This window comes from Drosophila subpulchrella, chromosome X (genome assembly GCF_014743375.2).
Source record: "Drosophila subpulchrella strain 33 F10 #4 breed RU33 chromosome X, RU_Dsub_v1.1 Primary Assembly, whole genome shotgun sequence".
Taxonomy (NCBI): domain Eukaryota; kingdom Metazoa; phylum Arthropoda; class Insecta; order Diptera; family Drosophilidae; genus Drosophila; species Drosophila subpulchrella.
This window is the reverse complement of record NC_050613.1, coordinates 6,525,597-6,550,793: the sequence shown is the minus strand read 5'-3', so window position 1 is coordinate 6,550,793 and position 25,197 is coordinate 6,525,597. Positions and strand designations below refer to the sequence as shown.

Genomic DNA, 25,197 nt, shown 5'->3' with positions numbered 1-25,197 from the left:
CGCTCTCTTCCGTGTGAAAGTGGAGCAAGGAATGGTAGTCTACGTCACAGAAGGGGATGCAAGAATGCGAGAGAGCGACAGGGAGAGAGCCAAAGAGAAAGGGGGCAGTGTGCAAAAGAGATAGCTCAAGAAGAGAGCGCAGCGTAATATTTATTGTTGTAAAGTACCTAAAGTACAAAATCTTGGTTTAGTTACAGTTAGTTTACTCGCCACACACACCCGCACTCGAATATATTCGAGTGCACCCACACAATCAGCGGCGATATGGCGTATTTGCTGGCACTGAGTTATTTGTAGGGAAATGAAAACAAAAACACAAACTCAAATTCCAGATAGTCGAAACAAATCAAAGGGAACTCGCACTAAAAACTTGACTACACTGGCAAAAGGTTAGCAGCAACAAAGGCGAGGAGAGAAAGGCAAAACATTAGCCCACACAAACACACACACACACTCATACAACTCTGGTCAACACAATAGCATCTGTTAAATATCAAAGCCATATGCTTGTACATTTAAGCTTCAATTGAACAACAAAAGAAATAAGCCAGATACAGAAATTCACGCATGGAAACGTTTCCATTTTTTCCTTCGACTTACAACACGACCGATAAGATAAAGGGTTGAATTGATCGAGTGCTTAATTTCAACAAATATAAATGTATATATGTATATGGAATACTTATAAACAGTTCTGCTATTATCTACATATGTATGAAAAAGATTGTAAATGATTTATACAATTCAAAATGCATTAAAAATGTTCTACCATTAATAAAAACCAATTCAATATTGATATTTCATATTTTTGTTTAGCAATCTTTTAGATCGTATATATTTTGTTTAATATTTTTGTGTATTGTAAGCTTTGGTTCAAAACACTTAATGTAGCTCAAAAGTTCACATTTAGTACTATTAATTCGACCCAAAGTGTACATATATAGGTGTGCCATTCACTGCTTTCAGATGCACTGCTTTGCAGGAGGTTGCGTCAAGCAGTGTGCAGGATTTCCAGGTAGGGCCAGCATTTGCGCATGCCCCGAAAAATGCCTGTTGCATTCAGCAACCGTAGACCTACCCCAATTCTCCCAAATGCAGAACAGTTTAAGGGTTTTTCAGTGGACAATTATTGGCAGAGTATAAAAAACAGTTCTGGCTATAGACCCTTCTACAGCTCAGTTGGAATAATATGTAGGATACCATATGTTTTAGGAGCCAAATAAAATAATATTTTGTTTTAGAAACAATATGCTTAATAATTTATACAATTCGGCTTTTAGTCAGCTTTACACTTTTATAGTTTCCATATAAATACATCGAAATTTGTTCGGTATAATTCGAAAAGTAGAGGTACCATGCATAATATTCCAATTGAACTGTGTTAAAAGCCTTTAGATACAGGTAAAATGCTTATGAGAGGTATTTTAAAGTATTGGTGAAAGAGCACCTGGCTATGTGACTGGTTCCTGATCACCGAATTTAAGACCTCCTTCACAATTAGTTCGCGAAGATGGTGCCCACGGGAAATACGATGATCCTTCGTTTGCCGCTTACCACCAGGGATTCGTAGTGGTAGTTCTTTTCCAGGAGGACATCGTTGCGATTGCCCTCGAAGGCATCCTTAATAGGGCTTAAGTTCGGACTGAAGCAGTTGATGGCTACAACATCGGATGGCAGGCGTGGTATCAGTTCGTAGGCGCAGGCCAGTTTTTCGTTCCACAGGCTAACCTGGCCATAAGGCAGGGGATCCCTTTTGGCCAACTCGCCGGCTTCCTTGGCCGTCCGGAAAGTATGCAGTGTGACCACTCCTGTGGCTCCAGTTCCCAGGTAGCTGTGCACACAGTCGTAGACCAAGATGGGCGATTCCCCAGCCTTGAGGCTTTCTCCCTTGACCACCTTGGCCTTCAGCTGCTCGATCTTGGCCAGCGTGTTGATGTAACTGGGATTCTTGGACACCTCCTGCGGCAACGATCGCAGATCTTGGGCCACCAGACCCACGAACTGATCGGCTATGCTCTCCTGGAGCAGCAAGGTGGCCACGGTTCCCTCGGCAAATGGATTTTGCAGGGATTTAAGCAACTGCTGGCGGGCCGAGTGCAGATCACCGTCCTCGAAGACAATCATCAGCTGGGGGGAGCGCCACTTGGGATCGCTGGGGATCGCCTCAACCTGTGAACAAACAATACGGAATTAGTATGTTTCACCTAATGGATTAACCAACTTCGCTTTTTTCATACTTTATTTATGGGTACAAAAGAGGTGTAATAATATCAACTTGCATGATAATGCTGATAAGAATTAGTTTGGTTTAAAGATACGTGTGTAAGATGTATTTTGTACCATCTACCCTGTTTATAAGCTTCTTTCAGGAACTACCTTTTAATCCAGCTGGGCACAGAAAGATTTACCATTATCACCCATAGGCACTCATTGTTATAGACCCCATTTATAGACGTATCTTTTACCGAGAGGGCCAGTGATCAAGGTTATGTCTGATACCCGGGGGTCTGGAACTGACCTTTGTTTCCCCATCCTTTGATGACGACTGCGGCGTGAAGACCATGTCACTGGTGATCCTGGTAAACTGCTGGGACTTGGTGCAATCGTTAGCCATGCTCTGCCCCCGGATTCCTCTGGTCGAATCGAAACGTTAAAGCCAACACCCAAGTTCGCCCGATCAGCTGCGTTATCAGCGGCTCACGCACACACATACACAGCGAAGATCGCTGATAATTTTAAATACCATCTTTTGGTATTTATATTTTTCAATCTTGGTTCGTTTTGCAGCACTCTTTGAGAGCTAACAATTATTCAAAAAATATATGTATAATTTGTGATTGTCATTAACATTTTGCGAAAAGATTATACCTAATAAAGTTATGAAAATTATATAATATGAAGGACATAAAATAAAAATATTAATACATTTAATATTAATAGAAAGCTTTCCAAACATGTATTTATAGGCATACATACATACATACGTTAGAGAAATAAAAGGAATACTAAGATATTATAACAGTTTGGATAGCACTAGCATTGTTCTCCATCTAAAAATGATTTGTTTAAAGTTTCTCACAAACCTATTTTTAACTAGCTATTTAAATACTGGCGTTTCTTGAAGTATAGCAGCACCATTATTACAGTATTTTAAAGCTATAATAAACCTTATAAAATCCAAAAATACAGAAAAACTACGCTCGCGGCTTTATATTTTGTTGTCACTGCGCAAGGGCTACACTGTCTAACAGTCATACTGATTTTTTATTTAAATTGTTTTCGTTTTAGTTTTATTAAATAGACAAATTGTGATAAAACTATTATAAGAAAACCAACATGTTCTTCTTTTCAAAACATATTGCGAGCTTTTGGTTAACACACCTTTAAATACAAAAATACCCAACAGTTTAGGGAATTCCCCTTAATATTCTAATGTACGGAATTACATTTTGAAATGTAAACCAATACAAAAATAATTTATATACATATTTGTGGATGACATTTGATATTTATTTAAACAAAAATAAAAGAAAATATTGTATCTTTAGGGGCAACTCTTAACCAAAACATCAACCTACCCACATAGTCCTATTATGTTTAATGGATAATACCCATGAAAAACGATAGCTCAAAATATATCAGCTTCTTGGAAATTACTCTTGGATCAGTAATCAAGTTTCTTTTGCTGAACGCTGACGATACATACATCGAAAAAGTATAATATGGTTGTTCAAAAGCTGCTCCATAAAATTTTAAAATTTGTCATACCATATTTTTAAGTAAAACAAAATAAAAATTTGGTTTAATTAAAAATGGGTTTGAAAAAACAATATCTATAGCCACCGCAGCTGCAGTATTGCGCACAGCAATCGTGCATACGTTCAAATAAAAATAACCTAAACATTTGTAAAGAATTTAACAAAATGCATGTTTTTTAAACAATAATTCACTTTATTCTTATCAATATGTTACTCTTCGATACAGGATGCAAGAATTTTTGCATGACGATTAGTAATCACGCGACCGTTATTAAAATAAAAAAAACCTTTTTCTAATCTACGTAAAAACTAAATGTTACAGAGGAGCCGATCCCTGGTCTATTCTACTGTTTTCTGCTTCTTGCGCTTTCGCGGCGGGGCCTCTGCGTCTTTCTCCTTTTTCACCTCCACATCCTGCTCCTTTTTCACCTCCACGACGTCGTCGTCGATGACAACCACTTCGTTGTCCCTTGCTTTTTTTCGCTTCTTGACGGATGCAGGTTTATCTTCGATCACAGCCACTACGTCCAGATTATTTGTTGATCCATTTACAAGGACTTGCCCATTTGATTTACGCTTCTGTTTCTTTGACGCGATGACTTCTTCCTCTCTGTTCTCCACATCGTCGAGGATATTGTCTGCTCCATTTAAAGGGATTTTCCCATTTGATTTTAGTTTCTTTTGTTTCTTGACGGTCATAGAGTTTTCTTCCTGATCTTCTTCCTCAATCTTCACCAGTTCATAGCCGTTTTCCTCTACTGACCCGTTGTTTTTCTTATTTTTGCTCTTCTTGACGGGAGCAGTTTCTTCAACTTCTTCGTCTGAGTGGTTCGTGAGGGCTATGGATTTCATGAATTGTGGTGTGCGACCAGTTAGCACCGACTGCCGCACAAGTTGCTCCTTTTGTTCCAGTGTTTGGCCGGTGGCCAGCAGGTTGCTACGAATCTTATAGTAGTTGGCAGTGCGATACAGCTTGGCTTTGGTTTTCAAGTTCTTCTTGTCCGCCTGGCGCAGGGATTTGGCAATCTCCTCGGGCAACTCGATGCGTTGCTGGTAGTCGCTTCCGAACAAGGGATGACGGTGGCGTACTAGGATTTTGGGTGGCGGTGGAATAGTGGGAAATTCCTGCTCCTCCACACCGGCCACGGGTTGTTGGGCCTTTGGACGCTTGCTGACCACCACATAGCCAGCGAGGGGCAGATTCCGGATGGCGTACTTTCCCTTGGAGCTCACATAGCCAACGGTTTCGCTGTGGGGCGTCGAGTAGCCAACGGCGCGCACCCTCAGGTTGCCCAGGCGCTTCTTGCCGGGCAGCTTGAGGCGCTTGCCGTCCAGCTGGCGGGGATCCGTGCCCTTGGGACACTGCAGCAGCCAGGCCTCATGGGTATGTCCGTCGAAGTCGCGGAACACATCGCCGCAGCAATCGTGCGCCGCCAGGCCAGCGTCCAGCTTCTCCCACTGCTCCTCCTCCAGAAACTTGCGGCGACGTTCCTTGGCCTCGCGGCGAGCCGCCTTTTTGTCAGCTTTCTCCATGGGGCGCTTAAATATTAGCAAATTAATTTACTAACGATCAAAAACTGCACGTGCTGCTGGCAGCAATCGTTATCGATAGACGACCAATCGATAGTATTTAACTGGTATTCCTAAATCGGAAACGGTATATACTGTTTTTTCCTGTGCAGCCCTGTTGGTATTTTTAATCCCATTCGGCGCGGTCACATTGGTTAGTAATAGTTATGGATATTAAGCATAATTAATCCTGAACGCCGACGCCCACAAATCCGTACCGCCCGTCCTTCCAGCGCTGCAACATAAATCCCCGGAAACTGGCTAACTGGAAAGTTGGAGACACCCAAGAAACCGGAGATAAAATCAACAGACAACAAGAGCCCCAGTCTCTGTGTGTGTGTGTGGGTGTGCTTGTGTGTCTGCTGTGTGTGCGTGTGCAGTTGCTGTCTGTGTGCAACTGCGAGTGTGTGCGTAGAAGAGAGCGAGGGAGTCGAGCTTTGCAAATATTCGCCAGCCAATTTCCAATTTTCGGCATTTAATCGCAGTCTTATCCGCCAGAAAGCCATTTATTTCGCTTTGCAACCGAACCATAGAACATGCTGCTCGATTTCTCTTTAAAAATCCGCTGATAAACGGCCAAGAGGAAGTAACAACAACAGTGTGGAGCCGAAAAAAAAAAGTTAATCAAAGGAAATTAAATAACAAGGCGACGGCAACAACACTTACATAAATTAACTCGCAACGCAACAACACTAATAACAATAGCTTATCACACAGCAACAACAACATCAGACAGCAGCCACAACAACAACAAAAACAACGAGGCAGCAGCCAGAAAGAACAACAGTTTATCTCCAATATACAGCCGGCTGCACGAGAGCAAGCGGGAGAGAGATAGCGCGAGGGAGCGAGCGAGCGAGAGAAGGGTGTGCGTGTTAGTGTGTGGGAGCAGGCAGCAAAAAAAAAAGAAAAAAAAATAAAAACAACAAAATATACTTTTACATTGTTCGACGCGCCTAACTGTAAATATAAAAGCACTTGCAAAAACAAGGAGAGAAAAAATTGGAAAAAATGGCACGCGGCTTCGATCATCTGTTCAAGCTGCTAATAATCGGCGATAGCGGTGAGTTTCCCAGGCTTTTCCCACATCTTCCACATTTTTCACAGACCAGGTGCTTAAAAATAGCCTCGTGTAAAAAATAGCAGGTGTAAATTTCAGTTTGTCCCAGTTTCCCAACCGAAAATTCTTTTTTCACTCGATAAACTCAAATCATAATCATACGGTGCATTATTGCCTCATAAAATCTAAGGAAAATATCCACGGCAACATGGCGTATGAGTAATGTTGTTTTTTAGCTCTTTAATCATTTAAACATTTGTCAGCTTTTTGTTTTTAGAACGATATAGCTAACTATGAATTAAAATAAAATTATAAGGATTTTTCTTTATATTTTTATGTTACAAAATTTATATTTAAAACTAAAAGCTAAAACCGATCTTATCCTCATCGATCTCAAACTTGGCTTTACATTTTAAATATGTAAATACTAGAACAAAATATATTTAAACATTTTTCATAATACTCAGCTTGAGAAATTATTCATAACCTAAATTCTGGCCTTATACTCTATTAATCTATTCCACATTTTTGTGGTTTTCATGATATTATGACAAACTTTAGATGCATTTTAGAAAAAGTGACAAATTTCAGCTAAAATTTGTGAAATTGATACAAAAAAAAGAATCTATAGCTCAGCTTTCTAATCTATAGAAAACTGGGAACATGATCAATGCTGACGCATTGGCAGGATATAGAGTTTGATATCCGAGCAGGCCAGCTGCGGCGGTAATTGGAGCAGGATCATGTCCCCACCCAGAACTTTCGCATGCCACATAGACCACTCACAATATCAGTTATAGTAATCCGATCCCCTTTTTCTATCCATCCAAATTACCGGCAGGCGTGGGCAAGTCGTCGCTGCTCATCCGGTTCTCGGACGACACTTTCTCGGGCAGTTACATCACCACCATCGGCGTGGACTTCAAGATCCGCACCGTGGATATCGAGGGCATGCGCGTAAAGCTGCAGATTTGGGACACGGCCGGGCAGGAGCGCTTCCGGACGATCACCAGCACCTACTACCGCGGCACCCACGGCGTCATCGTTGTCTACGATGTGACGAACGGAGATTCATTCGCGAATGTACGCCGCTGGCTGGAGGAGATCCAGAACAATTGCGATGTGGTTAAAAAAGTATTAGGTGAGCTTAAAGGCTGCCCAAATAGGCATAAGTCGATGTATCAGTTGTAGTAGCTGCAGTAGTAGATCCACATATACATAATACTAATGCTATGACTCCTCTACAGTGGGCAACAAGAACGATGATCCGGACAGGAAGGTGGTCATCACCGAGGACGCGCAGCGGTTCGCGAAACAAATGGACATCGAGCTGTACGAGACATCTGCCAAAGACAACATCAACGTGGAGAACATGTTCTTGTCGATCACGCGGCAGGTGCTCGACCACAAGCTGCGCACCTCCCCCAACGAGCAGCAGAAGGACACGCTCCACCTGAAGCCCAATCCCAAGGGCACCAAGGGTGGGAAGTGCTGCAGGTGAAAGCGGCTCCGGCACGGGAGCTGGCATTGTGACTGGATCGACGGCGACGGCGGCGGGTCGGGGATCGGAACCGGATTAAGGACCAGGACCTGGATCAACTCCGGGGGCGGATGGAATCGTTGTGGGGGCGCGTAGTTTGTAGGGTTCTTGGCGTACGATACGGCACACACACTCACTCACATAGACATAGCTTACACCAACAAACAAACAAACAACACAATACAACAACACTCACACCCACTAGAGACAACAACTTTTTTTTGTTTTGTTTATTTCCTCCTGTGTTTTTTATTCGGAATAATGCCAGATAGCCGTAAATTAAAGTGTAAAAGTGTAAAGCGCAATTAAATGTATTTAGCAATTTATATACATATTAATATATACATAAACAAAATTTAAACAAATCGCATATTTATATACAAGAATATATTTATATTTCAAACGGAAATTTGTATTTACAATTACAAAAGCGACAGCAAGAAAATGTATAAGGTCGAAAATTTATCGAACGCTAAATGTACGTACATTTCTATGTATACATGTAGGGGAGGTAAAAAAAGCAAATTATTGGCTTCCGATCGCGATTCTTAACTCCATACTAATATATTTTTAAAACCAAATAACGGAAGTCTCTAAAACACCACGACAATTTAATGGCCAAATACGTATTTTAAATAATTTTTTCATAAATTTACAATAACATGTTTTTTACATATTGAGTTTAACTTCCAGAAATCTAGAATCTCCATTTAACTTGGTTGAAATAATGATTCAAGAACATTTATGTTATTCCCAAAAACTGCCTTACTTTGTTAAGATTTAGTTTGATATTATAACTGCCATTCCATAATTGGAAATACTGGGTTAACTGAACTGTTGGACATTTTTTTATGCACTCTTATCAATAGCCTACAAATCTCAAAATTTGTCATTAAATATCACTTCCGGTGAACCTTTTTTCGCAGTACTTGTATTTATTTGCCGAAAACAGTGCAACTATGAATCTAAAATACTAATATTGTGTACTAAATATCAGAAAGAATAGAAATTCTTTCCAAAACCATAATATGTTGTGATCGGACTGTAATCACCTGATATATTCAGCTTCTTATAATCTTTAATTTAAGTGTCTAAAAGAATGTTGCACCCCATTTAGTATATGTACACTATTTCTGTCTTTCCGTTTTAACTAATGAATCTCAAAAGAGTTTCTGAAAACTGTATCGAGGGAAGGTAACATCATTACGTCCTATAAATGATAAACGATAACTGTATTACGTTTAAAAACAAATAACCAGGATGAATATTCCAAAACGTAAGTCCTCCAGCTGTAAAAAAGTTGCATACTTTCAGGCGATAGTGTGGCGCATATTATAAAAGCCAACAAAGATCGATTGATGTGAAATATGTGGATAAGATCGAAACATTTATTTTTCTGAGGCTGATACTTAATCTACGTGAACATCTCAATAATCAACATGTCAAATTGCATATGTGTAAAACCCCAAAATCTTGATTTTCCTAAAGATGGACAGGCTTCATGGTAAGATCGATTCAGAAGAAAATACATTACAGGATATACACATAATTTTTCATTAATGAATGTCGATTAAAAAAGCTATGTATTTTTTGCAGTAATTTTGTGTATCCTGTGTAATACGTTTTACTAAATTATAAACACCATAAGAGGTTTTTTTAAGAAACAATATTTTTTTAAATTCAACGTAAAGGAGTAACGGATATGCATGTGTGTTTACTTAGACATCTTAAGGAACATTTAAATATCAAAGAAATATGTATTGTGTTTCAATTCCAAAAATAATGACCTAGTGATTGGTTTTGCTGTAAAGGGCTTTTAGAAAGTGTGGTAAGCTGAAAAAAAAGATTATTCATGGTTAAAAAACGTATATTTCATACCAACCACAAGAAAACTATATATTTATATATACATGTATATTTTCGTCGAGTAAAATAAAGAAAATAATATGATTTTCTAGATTTTTTTCGGATTTGCTATGGTTCTGGTTTGTTATAATAAAAAAATAAAATGTAGATTTTATCATCCCAAATGCCAATCTATCTTTATAAAGAAGAAGATAGATTATAGAGCAAAGGAACCACTTTGTTTTAAGATTAGGCCAGTAAAATATCACATTTTTTAATATTATTTATAATATATTTGTATTATTTATTGATGTCAACACATTTTTGTTCGTTTCGATTAGAGAGAGAGCACGAGGTTAATGCAACGACTAGTATGGGAAGCAGGCGAATTCGGGGGACGAACAGATAGACTGGTGCAGATTGAGGCAGGGACGAAAGGTGACCACTGGACTGGCAGGCAGTGCGGCTGCGGGGACGACTCGTCCTCATCCGGACTCCTCCTCCTCCCGCTCAGTGGTACTTGGCCACCGGGAAGGTGCGCGTCTGGCGGCAGGACACCAGGGCGTCACCAGACTGACCCTGTGGACAGCGGCAGACCGCCAGGTGAGCCTTCGGCTCGCAACTGGCTCCGGTGGCACACTTGCCGATGCAGGGATCGATGCACTGGTAGTTGATGCAGGCGCGGTGGTCGGGACACTCGTTGTTGCTCAGGCATTCACCCTGTGGATAAAGTGGGTAATTCGATCAGTGGTTGTGCAATGGAATAGGATATCTCATGGCCTCTAAATTGGCTTAATGTCGGCTGATTCTTTAGAAGTATTTTAATTTGATTGATATTCATTGGTTGTAGTTCAGACTAATATAGGTATTCAGACAAACCTAGAAAGCTTTGGTAACAATCTTCAATCCTGAAAAAATTCTTAGGATCATGGATAAAAAATTATTCTATCTTTGATCAAATTATGTATAATTTTTAACTTGACAAGCCCTTTTTATATTTTTATACCCGTTACTCGTAGAGTAAAAGGGTATACTAGATTCGTCGGAAAGTATGTAACAGGCAGAAGGAAGCGTTTCCGACCCCATAAAGTATATATATTCTTGATCAGGATCACTAGCCGAGTCGATCTAGCCATGTCCGTCTGTCCGTCTGTCCGTCTGTCCGTCTGTCCGTCTGTCCGTCTGTCCGTCTGTCCGTCTGTCTGTCCGGATGAACGCTGAGATCTTGGAAACTATGAGAGCTAGGCTATTGAGATTTGGCGTGCAGATTCCTGAGCTTCTTACGCAGCGCAAGTTTGTTTCAGTAGAGTGCCACGCCCACTTTTACGCCCACAAACCGCCCAAAACTGTGGCTCCTACAGTTTTGATGCTAGAATAAAAATTTTAACTGAAATGTATTGTTCTCATCAATACCTATCGATTGATTAAAAAAAAAGTTTGCCACGCCCACTTTATCGCCCACAAACCGCCCACAAACTTCAAAAAATCCTAAATATGAACGTGGATATCTCGGAAACTATCAAAGATATAGAATCAGGATTTCAGATTTAGATTCCGTAGCTTTGTACGCAGCGCAATTTTGATACGCGAATATGCCACGCCCACTCTAACGCCCACAAACCGCCCAAGCCTGTGGCGCCCACAATTTTCATGCTAGATACAAAATTTTAACTGAACTGTATCGGTCTCGTCAATACCTATCGATTGACCAAAAAAAAATTTGCCACGCCCACCCTAACGCCCATAACGCTTAAATCTGTCTACCGCCGGTAGGTGGCGCATTTCAGTCTTGCTTTGCTGCTTGCTTATTTCCATTTCCCTTTGGTCCCTTAAGCTGAGTAACGGGTATCTGATAGTCGAGGCACTCGACTATAGCGTTCTTTCTTGTTAAATATTAATTAAACCTATTTTTCGAAAAGAACCTATTTTACAAGACTCTCGCTTTTTCTCAAAATAGTTTTATTCGTCGTTGATTTTTTACGCTTTATCAAGTTTATAGTTATTCAGAAAAAAGGGAAATCAAAAATTGCTACTTTCAATATCAATTTAACATTATTCAATGCAAGTGTAAATTTACCTATAAATATAAAGTTAATCCTTAACCTTTTTGTTCACTTTTATTATAGAGTTTATTTTCATTTGGTTTTTCTAAACATTTGAATCCCTACTTTTGCCTAACCAAGTTGTTGTTCTTCATATTTTTTCTAGTTTATGATCCCCTGATCCTTTTTTCCTACACAGAGAAATTCTGACGTTCTCATCTGAGTTGAAAATGTTCTTAAAAACAGAACGACATTTTAAGTATAAAATGTTTTTATTTTGCTCAAATCAAGTTGAATTGGCGGTATTTAAGTACATTGTATGTACAAATAAACTATTAGTTCAGTCTTTAGTGTATACTTATCAAAAAGTTGTTAAATAAACTCAATTTAACTTTTCTCTTCTCACCATTTCGTTCTCATATTGATACCAAACTGTACTTACACGATTTTTAAGAACGAATGTTCTCAATTCAAGAACAATGTTCTCAATTCAAGAACAATGTTCTCAGTTCAAGAACAATGTTCTTAATTCAAGAACAATGTTCTAAGCTAGTTTTCTCTGTGTAGATATAGGGTTCGATTCTGGGTCTTACGATCTACCATTTGAATTAATTTTTTTGATTTCAATTAGAAAGCCTCTTTTTCTCATTGCCCATTGGCCTTTTTCCAATCTAGTGACTCACCCTGCTGCAGTGGCTCAGCGGATTGCCGGTGTGACCGGGCAGGCAGTTGCAGACGGGTCGCTCCCGCCCCGTGTTGTCGTGGCCGGGCACGCAGATGGCGTTGGTGCCGCACGGATTGGGGTCGCAGAGGTCCTCCTTGGTGAAGGGTCGGCAGCGGACGAACGGATCGCCGGTCATGTCCCGCGGACAGCTGCAGACGGGCGTCAGGCCGCGCAGGTTGCAGTCGGCCCCAATGCCGCAGGCGCCCTCGCAGGTGTTCTTGCAGATGCCGTAGAAGCAGGCCGGTCGTCCGGAGGGACAGTCCACGTCACCGTAGCACTCCGGCCGGCATTCCGTGTACGGACTGCCGATGTATCCCTTGGGACACTCGCAGACCGCCCGATGGTTGCTCACCGTCCGACAGGTGGCGCCAGTGCCGCACTGTCCGCAGGCCGGCACGCACTTGAAGTTGCTGGAGCACATGTCCCTGCTGTTGCAGTCGCCATCGTGGTCGCACTCGTGGCGGCATCCGCTCAGGGGATTGCCCACGTAGCCGTGGTTGCAGGAGCAGGTGGGCACGCCGTTGATGATCTCGCACTTGGTGTTCACGCCGCACGGACTCGGGTGGCACTGCTCCTCTGTGGAGGAGGATATTGTTTATTTAGAATTAGTAATTTCCATGGAATATCATTATTAAAAATGTTTAATTTTATTTTTAATGATTGTTTCCGAGTTGTATACTTCAACTTTGTGTATTTATATTTATTGTTTAGTCTTTTGCTTTTTTGAAAATAGAAAATGTTTCACATTATAGTTACTATCCATTTAAAAGATAACTTTTTTTATAAAATATGTTCATTCCATTAGAATATCATTTTATTAATGCTACTTTTAATGATTGTGTCGTAGTTTATAATTTGTATAATTCTGTTGTTCCATTCTATTCAGCATATTATGATTTTAAAAGAATGTGTATGTATATTTCTTTGGAATATTTATGGCTTAGTTTTATAATCTAACTTTGTATAACTCTATTTATTGTTTAGAATTTAGATTTTTCCGCCATAATTTGTCCTATCTATTCAAAATATTATGATTTATTAAAAATATCACATATAGTTTATATTTTCCACAATTTTTAAAATTATTAACTATGAGAACAAAGGTTTTCGTTTTAGTTTTATAACTCAGTTTTGAATAAACAAATTTATTGCTTAGGTCATTGATTTGTTTTGTCAGGTTAGTGCTTCCAAATACTCAATACATTATGATTTATAAAAATGATGTAATTTTCGGGACTGGCACATCAAATAAAAAGTTAAACTTGTAGTTTATTCTAGCCAAATAAGTAAATACACAGCACAGATAACTTATTCCCACATAAGTAGACAGATTCCCTCTAAGATAAAAAGGAATATGTTAGGAGCTATTGCAAAATTTCAAAAGATTTTGTGTACGGTTGTTTTGACATCTGTCTGAAAGACCCTGGGATAATCCTTGACGTAAAATCTTTCAGAATAAGGTGCCAATCAAAGACTGCTTTTCGCTTGATTTCAAAGAGTTTGTTTAAAGAGTAAGAGGTTTCTCGGACACGAAAATGTATGTTTTCCTTAGATGAAAGAAGTGGCTATCACAAAGTGCAAGTCCTGATTTCGAACGACCTTGAGAAGGTTTGCACAAGAAAGTCACTCCTGAAAAAGAGTCCACCCAGGCGCCCTTTCACCTTTCACCCCATTTCAACCCCCTGTCAACAACCGCTGTCGCAGTTGCTGTTCCTGCTGCTGCTGCTGCCCAATTTTTGATTTATGCCGGGTCGTATGACTTATGTTCCGGTCGAAGGTTCTACCCAAAATCAAAAAAAATACCTCCATCGGGGCCAATAATTGGGGGCCAAGCACTCAAGGCGGAGAAATAGAAAATCATATTCAAATAGCCAAATAGCGCCCATTTATGCGCATATTTTTGGTTTTTACTTATATACTTTTTTATTTTTATGCCAATTGTTGTTCTTGATGATGATGATGATGATGATGATGGTGATGGTGCGGTGAGCAAGCCGAGAAATTATTTTCCGTTGTTTTCCTTTCCGATGGCAAAAGTTTCGCCATTATCAGGCCTTTTCTCTTACATTTCCTTTTGACATAATTTGCGAGGAGTTCCAACTTGCCCGCGTTGGGAAAATGTATTGTAATGAAATCTACAGTTTGTTTTGAAAATCGATTGCAAAATGCCTCAAGACCAAAGTAGAAAAGTCTCGTTTAAGCCGAATGGTCGTTTTCATTAGCATAAAATTCATATTTTGGTCAACAACACTTTCATTTTAGTGTAGGATGACCAAACTCACTAAATATAGTTAATGGATACATAAAACAAGGAATAAATATTGAAGACAAGAAATGTGATAAAATATTAAAATGACTGAATGAATATGAACTTAAATTCGTGAACAAATATTTAAGGAAAATATTTTTGGAAGTCTCCGGACATTCTTAGTCTGCAAGGAATTGCATCTGCCAGGATGCTTCCGCTCCTCAGGAAAAGAAGCAAAAACGGAAAGGGATCCTGAAAGCGGGGGACGGGAAATAAAGCTCCTCCCTGTCCTTGTAGATTGTTCGTTTACAATTATTGTTTTCAAGTCAGTTGCTAATTGGAAATGCAAATAAATATTGTATTTCAATGGGAATTGCACGCAGGCAAGGGACTTAACTTGAAGCAACACAGAAGAGGATGCGAGTGAAATCAAGAAAATAAATATCGATGGGCAGTTAAGATGCAGAAATCGAGAAAGGAGTGGAAATTGCCGGGGAAAGAACTCGAATCCCAAATGAGCAGTCGACGAAGAAATTCAATTTATTAATGCCGACTTTCGGGCAGAAACTTCAATTCGTTTCGGGCGACACATCCCTTGGCTGCTGTTTCTTTTCATTTTAAATCTGAAGCATAACGAGTAAGCAATTCATCTCGAAAATAAAAGGTTGTGCTGCAAAATGTCTTTTAATTTATTTTTCCTCTTTGTGCTTAATTTTTGTGGGACCTTCAATGCTAAGAGTTAAATTGCAACGAACCATCGTTTGAAGATTAAATAAAATCTTTGAACTATGGCATATGCAATAGATTTTCTTTAAAGGAGAAACTTTGGAATAAATATCAAATCCCAAAGCTAGAATCATTAATATTCACCTATAATACAGGTCTATCGATCATACACTAATAAAAAATATTTATCTTTTATTCTTATGCACTTCAATCTTTATTAGTTTTAGGTATGGAAATATTTCATTGAACAATTGTAGTTTATACGAGGATTTTAAATGCAAAGATTTGAATTCCTTTAGGTAAATATAACAAACTTGGTATTTAATATTTTCTACCTTAAATCCAATATTTTAATAGTAATTCATGTAGTATGTATATGCTTTAAATATTGCTATCAGATATTATGTTTTTGTAATTAATTCAAATATTCATAAATAAATTTAAAAATATATTTTTTTATTAGATAACCAATAACTAAAAACTGAGTAATACCTGTATTGTTTATTCTTTTAGGAGGCTTTTATTATCTATAAATAAAAGCTTTTTTATACATTTTTGTTTATTTTTAATGTGTTTCGGCTTTGTTTTTGAACTAAAAAATCTTGGCACGAAAAAATAGTATATCTTGTGTTTTATTTTTGCAGTGTAGTTGATCCAGTGAATCGATCAAGCTATCTTCTCCCAGAGGTATTCCCAAGCCATCAGCTTTCGGTTGACCGACTTTGAGTGGACTGATGACTACTACCTGAATTCGTTAGCGGACCCGCACAGCGTTATAACCATAATCGGATGTTGACTCGGGGCCCCGGGGCCACATGCCTCTACCTTCCCGTCGGTTCTCGGCTGGTTGGCCTTGGGACTCGCCCACTCGCCCACACGCCCGCGTCCTTGATCTTGACAATTGTGAAACGAAATGCCCCGCTAATTACCATAAAATTACAAAAGGCCCCAAGTGCGATTCTTGGCAAATGTTGGGCGTTCGCTCAGTCGTCGGCCGTTTGTTATGGATTATTATTATTATTGTTATTATCATTGAGCGCGAAATATATTATGCAAGCCAAACCCACATGCTACGCTGGCCCAGCCCCCTGTTTTCGCTGATATATTTTGGCCCGATTTGGACAATACCAGTTGGATTTGCGACGTCAGAGCAATGGATTTGCAAATATATTTAACACGTCCATGGACTCACGAGTGGGTTGTACTAATAACATTCGCATTACAATGTTTGTCTATTTATCTGATGGTCTGTTAATCGTATCTACGGGCATCCGGAACACTCGAGTTCCCACATTATTTTAATTCATTATGAATAATAATAAACAACATGATGTTTTCCGCAAAGAGCTTACTAATTGTGTTGATTTTCTGTCAACTAAATATTAACTTTTAGTTTGACATAGTTTTATTTTGCAATTCAATACCTTTTCTGGACCCTCGGCTACATTTTAACAAGCTGTTTTAATAACATAAAAACTCTTTAAACGAACGTATCCCAACGGTCTTAAACCTGTTTGCCCTGATTTTACTTGTCCTTTAAAATAATAAGGTTGTCAAGGCCTTATTTTGGTCATTGTTTTAGCTTATACTTCCAAACTTGTTATTTATAAATGCTAAAAGTTTTTTAGGAAAACTACACAAATTAAAAAATAGGGCACATATCACATTTTATATAAAATGTAATAACAAAATATGAACCTTAAAACCATCTTATTTTTTTTAACGCCCCAAAAATCATGGATTTACCTTAGTGTAGATAGAATATTATATAAAAGGGAACATTTCTTTTTGGAGAAATGGTTGGTATGAAACACTTGTGAAAAACTACAAATACCTAAAGGAGGATGTTGAAATATAGTAACAATATAAATATTAAAATCATCTTAATTTTTTATACCACAAAAATCAAGGTAGATAAAAATAATATTTAAATTGTAAAATTAAAATAAATTTTTTTTCGAAGGAAGGGTAACTATGAAACAGATGTGAAGAACTGAAAACACCGAATGGAATATACCGAAATATAATAACAATATACAAGTATGAATGTAAAAATCATCTTAATTTTTTTGAGCCCAAAAATCATGGATTTTTCTTAGTGTAAATAGAATATTAAATAAAAGAGTGTACGGTAGATGATATTAGATTTGTTTGAGAAAAGGTAGGTATGAAAAACTAAAAATACCGAAAGGAATATATTGAAATATAATAGCATAATATAAATAACAAAATCATCTTAATTTTTTAGACCACAAAAATCAATGTAGATAAAAATAATATTTTAATTGTAAAATAAGAATAAATTTTTTTCTAAGGAAGGGTAACTATGAAACAGATGTGAAAATACGAAAACACCGAATGGAATATCTGAGGGTATGCCCATCCGATTGACATGTGGGCTTTGGGCGATTCTTATGACACCCCGGATATTACGCGGTATTACGGGCCATGCCCATTTGGCAGGCTATGAGGCCGAAAGGGGCGGGTACTCTACTCACCCGGATCGTTGAGGTGGCAGGCGTGATAGGGGTCACCATTGTAGCCCGCTGGGCAGCTGCACACGGCCACGTGGTTGCGGGCCTGTAATGATGAAAAGGCAAATGAAATGGGGATAGTGGAAATTCCGGTGGTCAGAGTGGATGGGTTGAGATATCCCTTTGGCGGACACCCGCGCGTACTTACGTCACAATTCGAGCCAATGCCACAGGCACCCACACAGGGATTAACGCAGCGATTGTCCTTGCACTGCAGGTCGCCGCGGCAGTCGACGTTGTCCAGGCACTCGCCGCGATTGCAGTGGGTGAGCGGATTACCGCTGAATCCGGGCGGGCAGGAGCACACAGGACGTCCTCCGGAGGCCTCCTGGCACACGGCATTCACGCCGCACGGATTCCCGCTGCATCCGCTGCCGTAGGTTTGGGCTGTTCGGGGCGAGAGGGGAGCACACAGGTGGTGGTGAGGTGATGCACAGGTGCGAAGGTGGGAACTCGGTGTTTCTAACTATGTATATCTATCTATCTATCCCTTATATTCTATATTGTCTGGGTGTTATACAGGGGTTAGCTACTACGGATCCTAATTACGAGTGTCTTTTAGGGGGTGCTGCGCGGTGCTCTCTTATGCACTTGGTGCTGGTGCGGAAAATATTACGCATACGACTACGGAAATTGTAAATTGTAAATACCACGTGTGTAGACCGGATCTCTATAGACAACCCGCTGCAGGGATCGCCCATCGCCGTAAGTGTAATATGTACGGTATGTGCAGTTCACACAACGCTTCTCGATCTTTTTACCTAAGGCTAGTTGGGGCAAGGACCCGATGGCCACCGCCACGAGGGCCACGAGGAGGAGCTGCTGCTGCAAGAGAAGGATGAGTCCGAATTAGTGCACTGACAGAAAATAGAATAGGTAACATAAAAGTCTGCATTTAAAAATGTTTTTTGAAATGATTGCAAAAACGTAATATTTAATACAAAACATTGGTAATAAATTGCATGATTTAATTAAAATATTAGATATGTTAGTAATACATAATATTAAATACCATGTTAGTCATCTAATTTAAGCATTTTTTAAAAAACTGAATAGGAATTTTATATTAAAATCAATACCTAATATATACAAACACATGATATTTAATATAAAAAAAAATTGCATTATTATTTCTTTAGAAAATATATGAACAAAGGTAGCAATTTTTAGATACTATTTGGGTTATCTTTAATAATTAAAGAAAATAAATAATTATCTTAGATTTGTTAAGCATAATCAAAGCAAAATAATAAAAAAAATGTGATGCATTTTTTTTATCAGTGTAATAAGCATTAATAATCTTAAATGGCCAAGCCAAGATCTAGATAAAAAATCAAAGCACTAGAAAATAATAATTTGGTTTCTATTTTAAATTAGTGGATTTTTGAAAGCGAGCACTCATATACTAAATGGAATTTGCTTCTCGCTTTGTAAATATATTTGTGCTTAAAGTATGATTATTATTGACTTTAATGCATGGGTCATATTCAGTTAAAAGGAAAGACAACACTGCGTATGAGTAATAATATGAATTTTTTTATGGATTATTAAGAATTTTCAAGTCATGCATTTTTGAAATTTAAATGTCTTTCTTTTGGCTCGTTTTTGTTTCCAAAATTTGAAAGTATTTGACTAGCCTTGATCTTGCCCAAAACTCTCTTTTAAGAAAGATGAACGCTAACCAATAATTTATTAAAACAATAAACCATATTTATCAAATACCCATTTTAATTATTCGTTTTTTTAAGGCTTAAATAATTAAATTATTATAAAATTATCTCTTATTCTAGCTGATTTAAATAGCTTTATAAATATCAAGAACCATTCTGCCGGAAGTAGTAGGAGATACAAATTAATAAATTTGAATTACAAAGACTTCAGAATGCGAAGCTCTCAAAAATGCTTAATATAAACAAACATCTCAGTCGGCGAGAAGCGAGCCTCTTTACAGGTTTATGTGTCATCGCAAATTCGAAAAATCCCAATAACAATTGACTGACCGACTGATCGGTGGCAAACATTAGTTTGGACTGCCTAATGGGATTCTGCTGCCCGAAAGTAACTTGACACCATATTTGGTTTAACCGGGGATCGAGATGAGATAACGATCGATGATGATATGGCTTCTCGTTCAAGGTGGCGATGATCATTGTTTGCGGATGACACATAGAAGATAAACTCGTTGTCCGCTTCTTTGGAAGTTCAATTCGAGCGAAAAGTGAATCAATTCGGAATACAATAAGAATATGCAAATGTACCGGCTGCCTTATTGAATTAATCTGAATGACCAGTATGGTAGCCCGTATATATTCGCATTAACTAAGTTGTCGATCACCACATATAAGGTTCGAAATTGATCCACCGAGGGAGGAAATTGGATTTCTTAATTTGTATATTTGCTCGAGTAATTTGTAATCAGATTACATCGTTCAAAGGAAGTGAATGAGGGCCATGTTTGGTTATGGGTATTTGGAATGCTGATGAGCTTGATCATAATCTATAAGTTACGGAAGGAGCAGAATAGACGCTACGTAATAAAAAAAACCATATACGGCTGGTTTCTTTCTTCAATAATCCCAAAAGAATTTCAAGATACAGATAATGATATATACCTACAAAAATACATTAGCACAAATTGATTTTCATTTTTAACCCAATAGTAATGGGTACAAAAAACCTATCTATATTGAAATGAAGTGCTAGATATTAATTGGTTTGTTTTTAGCTGTGTTGTCTAAGCAAATGAGTAATGGGCTTGTTATTTACTTGCATGGCTTAAAAAGTTTTGAGTGATTGATCTTCTCCAAAAAGAATGACAAGACGAAAGGCAAATCAAAACCACTTAAAAAATCCACTGATCGTGGGCTTATGTTCCCACTTTATGTGGGAATAAGGCATATTCTTTTGTTGTTTTTAATTGAGCAAACAAAAATATAAAGAAGTTTTTTCTTCAATAAATCGGTTTTGTTATAATTGATTATTGACTTGTATTGGGTATGTCTGTAATTTCCATTCACGAATCTTGAGTTTGATAATAAATATTCTTCTAGGGTATTCTGTAATTGATCGTTAAGTGAAGCACAACATTGTTTCTAGCTAGCCGGAAGTAAACATTACGCCCAAAACTCAAGTTCGCAATTATCGGTGGGGCTTTCCTGTACTGTACTTTATTTTTGTTCATGTTTGCTTAGGTTTTACGTGCTGTTAAGTACATTAATATTCCATTCACGTAGCATTACCTGAATGCATTTTTTATGTTTTGTCTTTGTGCGTAATTCAACAGACAAGAAACAGAAATAAAACGATAAAAATTAACTTGGCCATATCATTTTACTTTTTTTTTGACCTTTTATTCCCATGAGCCTTTCTGAAATCAACCTACCATTTATCATTTTATTTAACTAACGTATTTTATTGTTAAAAAAATTGTACACCAAAATAATAGTAGCAAAGATAGTGTTCTTTTGATGGCTGGACTTTCCCACTGCAACTCACCATTTTTGGGTTAAAGTTCTTAGAACACACTGGCACTACAGCAAACAAGCAACGAAAAATAAAAAACAAAAAAATATAAATTCGAAAATGGTTCCGTTTTCCACTTGGTAATGTTTGATTTCAACTGAGTCGGCTTCTAGACGAGCTTGGGCTATTTATAAGGCCGCGACTCTTGACTCAGTTGAGAAACAGCTGAGCGACGTTGGCGTCATCTCTCAGCTGCTCACCTTATTTAACCCCCCCCCCCCCCCCCCCCCCCAATCACTTTTTCAATCCCTTCCTTTCGCACAGTAAAAAATATAGTCTTTTAAATATACTTTCAGGTTCAACATGAAATTCTGTCTTGTAAGCAACACACAACAAACAATAGTTTTAGTGATTTATTTTCCAATATTTCCCAACATATTTCTTCAGGGGAATTAATAAAGTTAAAAAAATTATTAATGGCATACATCAGTACATAGAATCTATACACACATAAATACGTATGAAGCATCCGATGACAAATTGAATTAATTAATCATACATTTTATAGTATGCTGGATCAAAATTAAACATAACCTGGAAAAATGGTTTTTTTTTTAATTGGATTAAACAGGAAAAAATTGATATCTTCGTTAAAGTTCTATAAAACTAATTCCCCTTTAAAAAAGGCACAAATATGTAGGTAACATCTAAAACAAGAAAGAACGCTATAGTCGAGTGCCTCGACTATCAGATACCCGTTACTCAGCTTAAGGGACCAAAGGGAAATGGAAATAAGCAAGCAGCAAAGCAAGACTGAAATGCGCCACCTACCGGCGGTAGACAGATTTAAGCGTTATGGGCGTTAGGGTGGGCGTGGCAAATTTTTTTTTGGTCAATCGATAGGTATTGACGAGACCGATACAGTTCAGTTAAAATTTTGTATCTAGCATGAAAATTGTGGGCGCCACAGGCTTGGGCGGTTTGTGGGCGTTAGAGTGGGCGTGGCATATTCGCGTATCAAAATTGCGCTGCGTACAAAGCTACGGAATCTAAATCTGAAATCCTGATTCTATATCTTTGATAGTTTCCGAGATATCCACGTTCATATTTAGGATTTTTTGAAGTTTGTGGGCGGTTTGTGGGCGATAAAGTGGGCGTGGCAAACTTTTTTTTTAATCAATCGATAGGTATTGATGAGAACAATACATTTCAGTTAAAATTTTTATTCTAGCATCAAAACTGTAGGAGCCACAGTTTTGGGCGGTTTGTGGGCGTAAAAGTGGGCGTGGCACTCTACTGAAACAAACTTGCGCTGCGTAAGAAGCTCAGGAATCTGCACGCCAAATCTCAATAGCCTAGCTCTCATAGTTTCCAAGATCTCAGCGTTCATCCGGACAGACAGACGGACAGACGGACAGACGGACAGACGGACAGACGGACAGACGGACAGACGGACAGACGGACAGACGGACATGGCTAGATCGACTCGGCTAGTGATCCTGATCAAGAATATATATACTTTATGGGGTCGGAAACGCTTCCTTCTGCCTGTTACATACTTTCCGACGAATCTAGTATACCCTTTTACTCTACGAGTAACGGGTATAATTACATTATTATATAAATTATAAAGCTAATCTCCCTTCCTATTTTAATTGAATGTTTTAATTGAAGAAAATATTACAGTAATCTTTACTTTACTTTACTTTTCATTATTTAAATTTCTTCTTTTTACCATCGAAAACTATATATATTTTTTTTCGATGCACCGTAGTTAAGGCGAATATTCTCCAAGCATTCTGTTGAAAAGCTGGTTTTTTGTTGTTGACTTTGCGCTTTTTTTGAAGAATTGTGTTGTGCTGCTCGATTTCAGTTCAAATCATTTCAGTCAAAATCATTTCAGAGATTGAGTCAGCCGCTCGCTGGCTCATTCATATATTTATTTGTTTGGGCATCGGGCTATTTATAAGCGCGTACTTGACGACTTTGCTTCGGTTTGGCCATGCCGGCTTTGAAATAGCTCAATTTCTGCGTGGGCCGTTGCATCCGAGTGCTGTGGGATGATTCCAACTATAAACAGCTCTGAATCGGAGGGAACTTGAGTGAAAAGGGAGAACTTCCCATCCCAACAATAGGCAGGTAGTTCACATACTATATATGCCCAGGATATGAAACGAGTTCTAAAAGCATCTAATATAAGTGGCCTAAAGTACCAGCGTATTCGAGTTTATAGAACCCTTGTTCTTTATCTTTTTGAAAATAAAACTTACTTAGTCCAAAAAAAGTAAATGTAATATACATATTACTGTATTGTCATAGATTTTTTTTAGTTTTCTACTTTTAGGATGTTTTAAAAAAAACTGGAGTCTTAGTTTTAGAATTATTATTATTATTTAATTATTTTTTAATTTCAATTTAATTAGCATTTTTTTCAACAGATTACCAAATGTTTAAGACGTCTCAATCACAACGGATGCTTTTTTTATGTTACCGAGGTAAATATTGAATATGGTCATTTCGGGTTTGCTAAGATTATTTTATTTCAATTTGATTTGAAATACTTTGAATATAATATCTTACAATTTTAATTAACTGAAGGAATTTGCATATAGTTCCACCTGAAAGCCGTCGGAAATTGCGAATAAAATATCTCATTTCCGTCGGCAAGCAAAAAAGAAATAAATAAACAGCGAGTTAGGCCGCAGTAATCAAAAAATGTGAGATCATAAAAAACTTACTTTAAATAAATTTAAATTTTTCGTCTTAATGTTCCATTTTTTATCAACTTTAAATAAATAGAGAAATGGGTTTTTAATTTAAAATCTTCTTTAGCTCTTAGCTCTTTAGCTCTTATTTTTGATTTGCTTGCGAGGAATCCGGATTCAATAAAAACCAATCTGCACTGAAATGAAACAATTAAACTGAATCTTGACATTTGGCTGCACGCGTAACGAACAGAATAGATAATCGAGATGGTCTGTCTGATCTACAATATTCACATATTGATTCGGGGCTAATGCGATTCGATTCAACGCATTTAACTTGCAAATGGCTGGCCAAATCATCGGTTCATTATCTTATAGTTGACCTATAGCTATAAAACGAAATGCGTTAAATTGAATCGCATCAGCTTCGCATCGAATCGATATGCGAATATTATAGATTAGAATGACAACTGCAGAGTTTCTCAGGGAAGGGAAGCCCTCTTGCCCAAATCCAATTGGCCATAATTGAATGAGAATGGGAATTCACCTGTCGCCCGGAAGCCAATTTAATTATGCCATCTTGGGCTTCAAACTGAGCTATTGTTTTTTTTTTCGAACCATCAAGGTCGCGACAGGTTGCCCTGATGGATCCCACCCCAATATTGGTCCACCTTTTTCCCTCCTCCGCACTGGTTGTTCATAATATATACCGCCCAATATCAATCATATTCAATCATGGTGCCTTACTGTGTGATTGTTTTCGTAGGGTCTATTCTACCCTGGACGGGTCAATCCCCAACAGATTGTCATTGACAAATGTTTTATAATTAATTTGGCATTATTAATTTGAATACACACCACCTGCGACCAATCATCCACCCGGTCTCTGCCTCGAAATTGGTTCTGGATACCTTTCAAAGTGAACCTGAACCAAACTAAAATGGGCCTATTTGCGGTGAGTCGAACAGGTTTCGCAGAAGTGTT

General features: G+C 38.2%; 4 protein-coding genes across 7 annotated transcripts; 1 reads left to right on the top strand and 3 right to left on the bottom strand.

Moving 5' to 3' along the window:
- Positions 1-1,109: 1,109 nt before the first annotated feature.
- On the bottom strand, positions 1,110-2,699 carry LOC119557286. The gene is made up of 2 exons (XM_037869976.1): positions 2,519-2,699; positions 1,110-2,169 (listed from the first exon to the last, which is right to left on the bottom strand). Exons 1-2 carry the CDS (start codon positions 2,612-2,614, stop codon positions 1,498-1,500), a joined length of 768 nt encoding a protein of 255 aa, XP_037725904.1. The 5' UTR covers positions 2,615-2,699; the 3' UTR covers positions 1,110-1,497.
- Positions 2,700-3,930: 1,231 nt separating this feature from the next.
- Positions 3,931-5,361, bottom strand: LOC119557285. Its single transcript, XM_037869975.1, has one exon. The coding sequence runs from the start codon at positions 5,289-5,291 to the stop codon at positions 4,098-4,100; it is 1,194 nt and encodes a 397-aa protein (XP_037725903.1). The 5' UTR covers positions 5,292-5,361; the 3' UTR covers positions 3,931-4,097.
- Positions 5,362-5,460: 99 nt separating this feature from the next.
- On the top strand, positions 5,461-8,852 carry LOC119557287 (ras-related protein Rab-35). The gene is made up of 3 exons (XM_037869977.1): positions 5,461-6,390; positions 7,229-7,528; positions 7,635-8,852. Exons 1-3 carry the CDS (start codon positions 6,339-6,341, stop codon positions 7,886-7,888), a joined length of 606 nt encoding a protein of 201 aa, XP_037725905.1. The 5' UTR covers positions 5,461-6,338; the 3' UTR covers positions 7,889-8,852.
- A 1,190-nt stretch (positions 8,853-10,042) lies between these two features.
- LOC119557283 (neurogenic locus notch homolog protein 3) lies at positions 10,043-21,672 on the bottom strand. Of its 4 annotated transcripts, none has more exons than XM_037869971.1 (6): positions 21,542-21,672; positions 18,697-18,871; positions 18,195-18,433; positions 18,011-18,092; positions 12,498-13,114; positions 10,043-10,492 (listed from the first exon to the last, which is right to left on the bottom strand). In XM_037869971.1, the coding sequence occupies exons 1-6, from the start codon at positions 21,542-21,544 to the stop codon at positions 10,283-10,285; spliced, it is 1,326 nt and encodes a 441-aa protein (XP_037725899.1). In that variant the 5' UTR covers positions 21,545-21,672; the 3' UTR covers positions 10,043-10,282. The 4 variants fall into 4 exon arrangements, with proteins under 4 accessions (XP_037725899.1, XP_037725901.1, XP_037725900.1 ...); XM_037869973.1 differs by having other exon boundaries at positions 18,808-18,871; XM_037869972.1 differs by having other exon boundaries at positions 18,697-18,868; positions 21,542-21,643.
- Between the last annotated feature and the right edge of the window lie 3,525 nt (positions 21,673-25,197).

Bases quoted from the DNA above. Each gene is read 5' to 3' on its own strand.
- LOC119557286 (XM_037869976.1), bottom strand. From the start codon at position 2,614: ATGGCTAACGATTGCACCAAGTCCCAGCAGTTTACCAGGATCACCAGT. The intron at 2,170-2,518 runs GTCAGTTCCAGA...GTTTGTTCACAG, and splicing joins CAAAGGATGGGGAAACAAAG to GTTGAGGCGATCCCCAGCGA.
- LOC119557283 (XM_037869971.1), bottom strand. The intron at 18,093-18,194 runs GTAAGTACGCGC...TCATCATTACAG, and splicing joins GCATTGGCTCGAATTGTGAC to GCCCGCAACCACGTGGCCGT. The intron at 10,493-12,497 runs GTGAGTCACTAG...CTTTATCCACAG, and splicing joins CGCTGAGCCACTGCAGCAGG to GGTGAATGCCTGAGCAACAA.
- LOC119557287 (XM_037869977.1), top strand. From the start codon at position 6,339: ATGGCACGCGGCTTCGATCATCTGTTCAAGCTGCTAATAATCGGCGAT. The intron at 6,391-7,228 runs GTGAGTTTCCCA...AATTACCGGCAG, and splicing joins GCTAATAATCGGCGATAGCG to GCGTGGGCAAGTCGTCGCTG. The intron at 7,529-7,634 runs GTGAGCTTAAAG...ACTCCTCTACAG, and splicing joins TGTGGTTAAAAAAGTATTAG to TGGGCAACAAGAACGATGAT.
- LOC119557285 (XM_037869975.1), bottom strand. From the start codon at position 5,291: ATGGAGAAAGCTGACAAAAAGGCGGCTCGCCGCGAGGCCAAGGAACGT.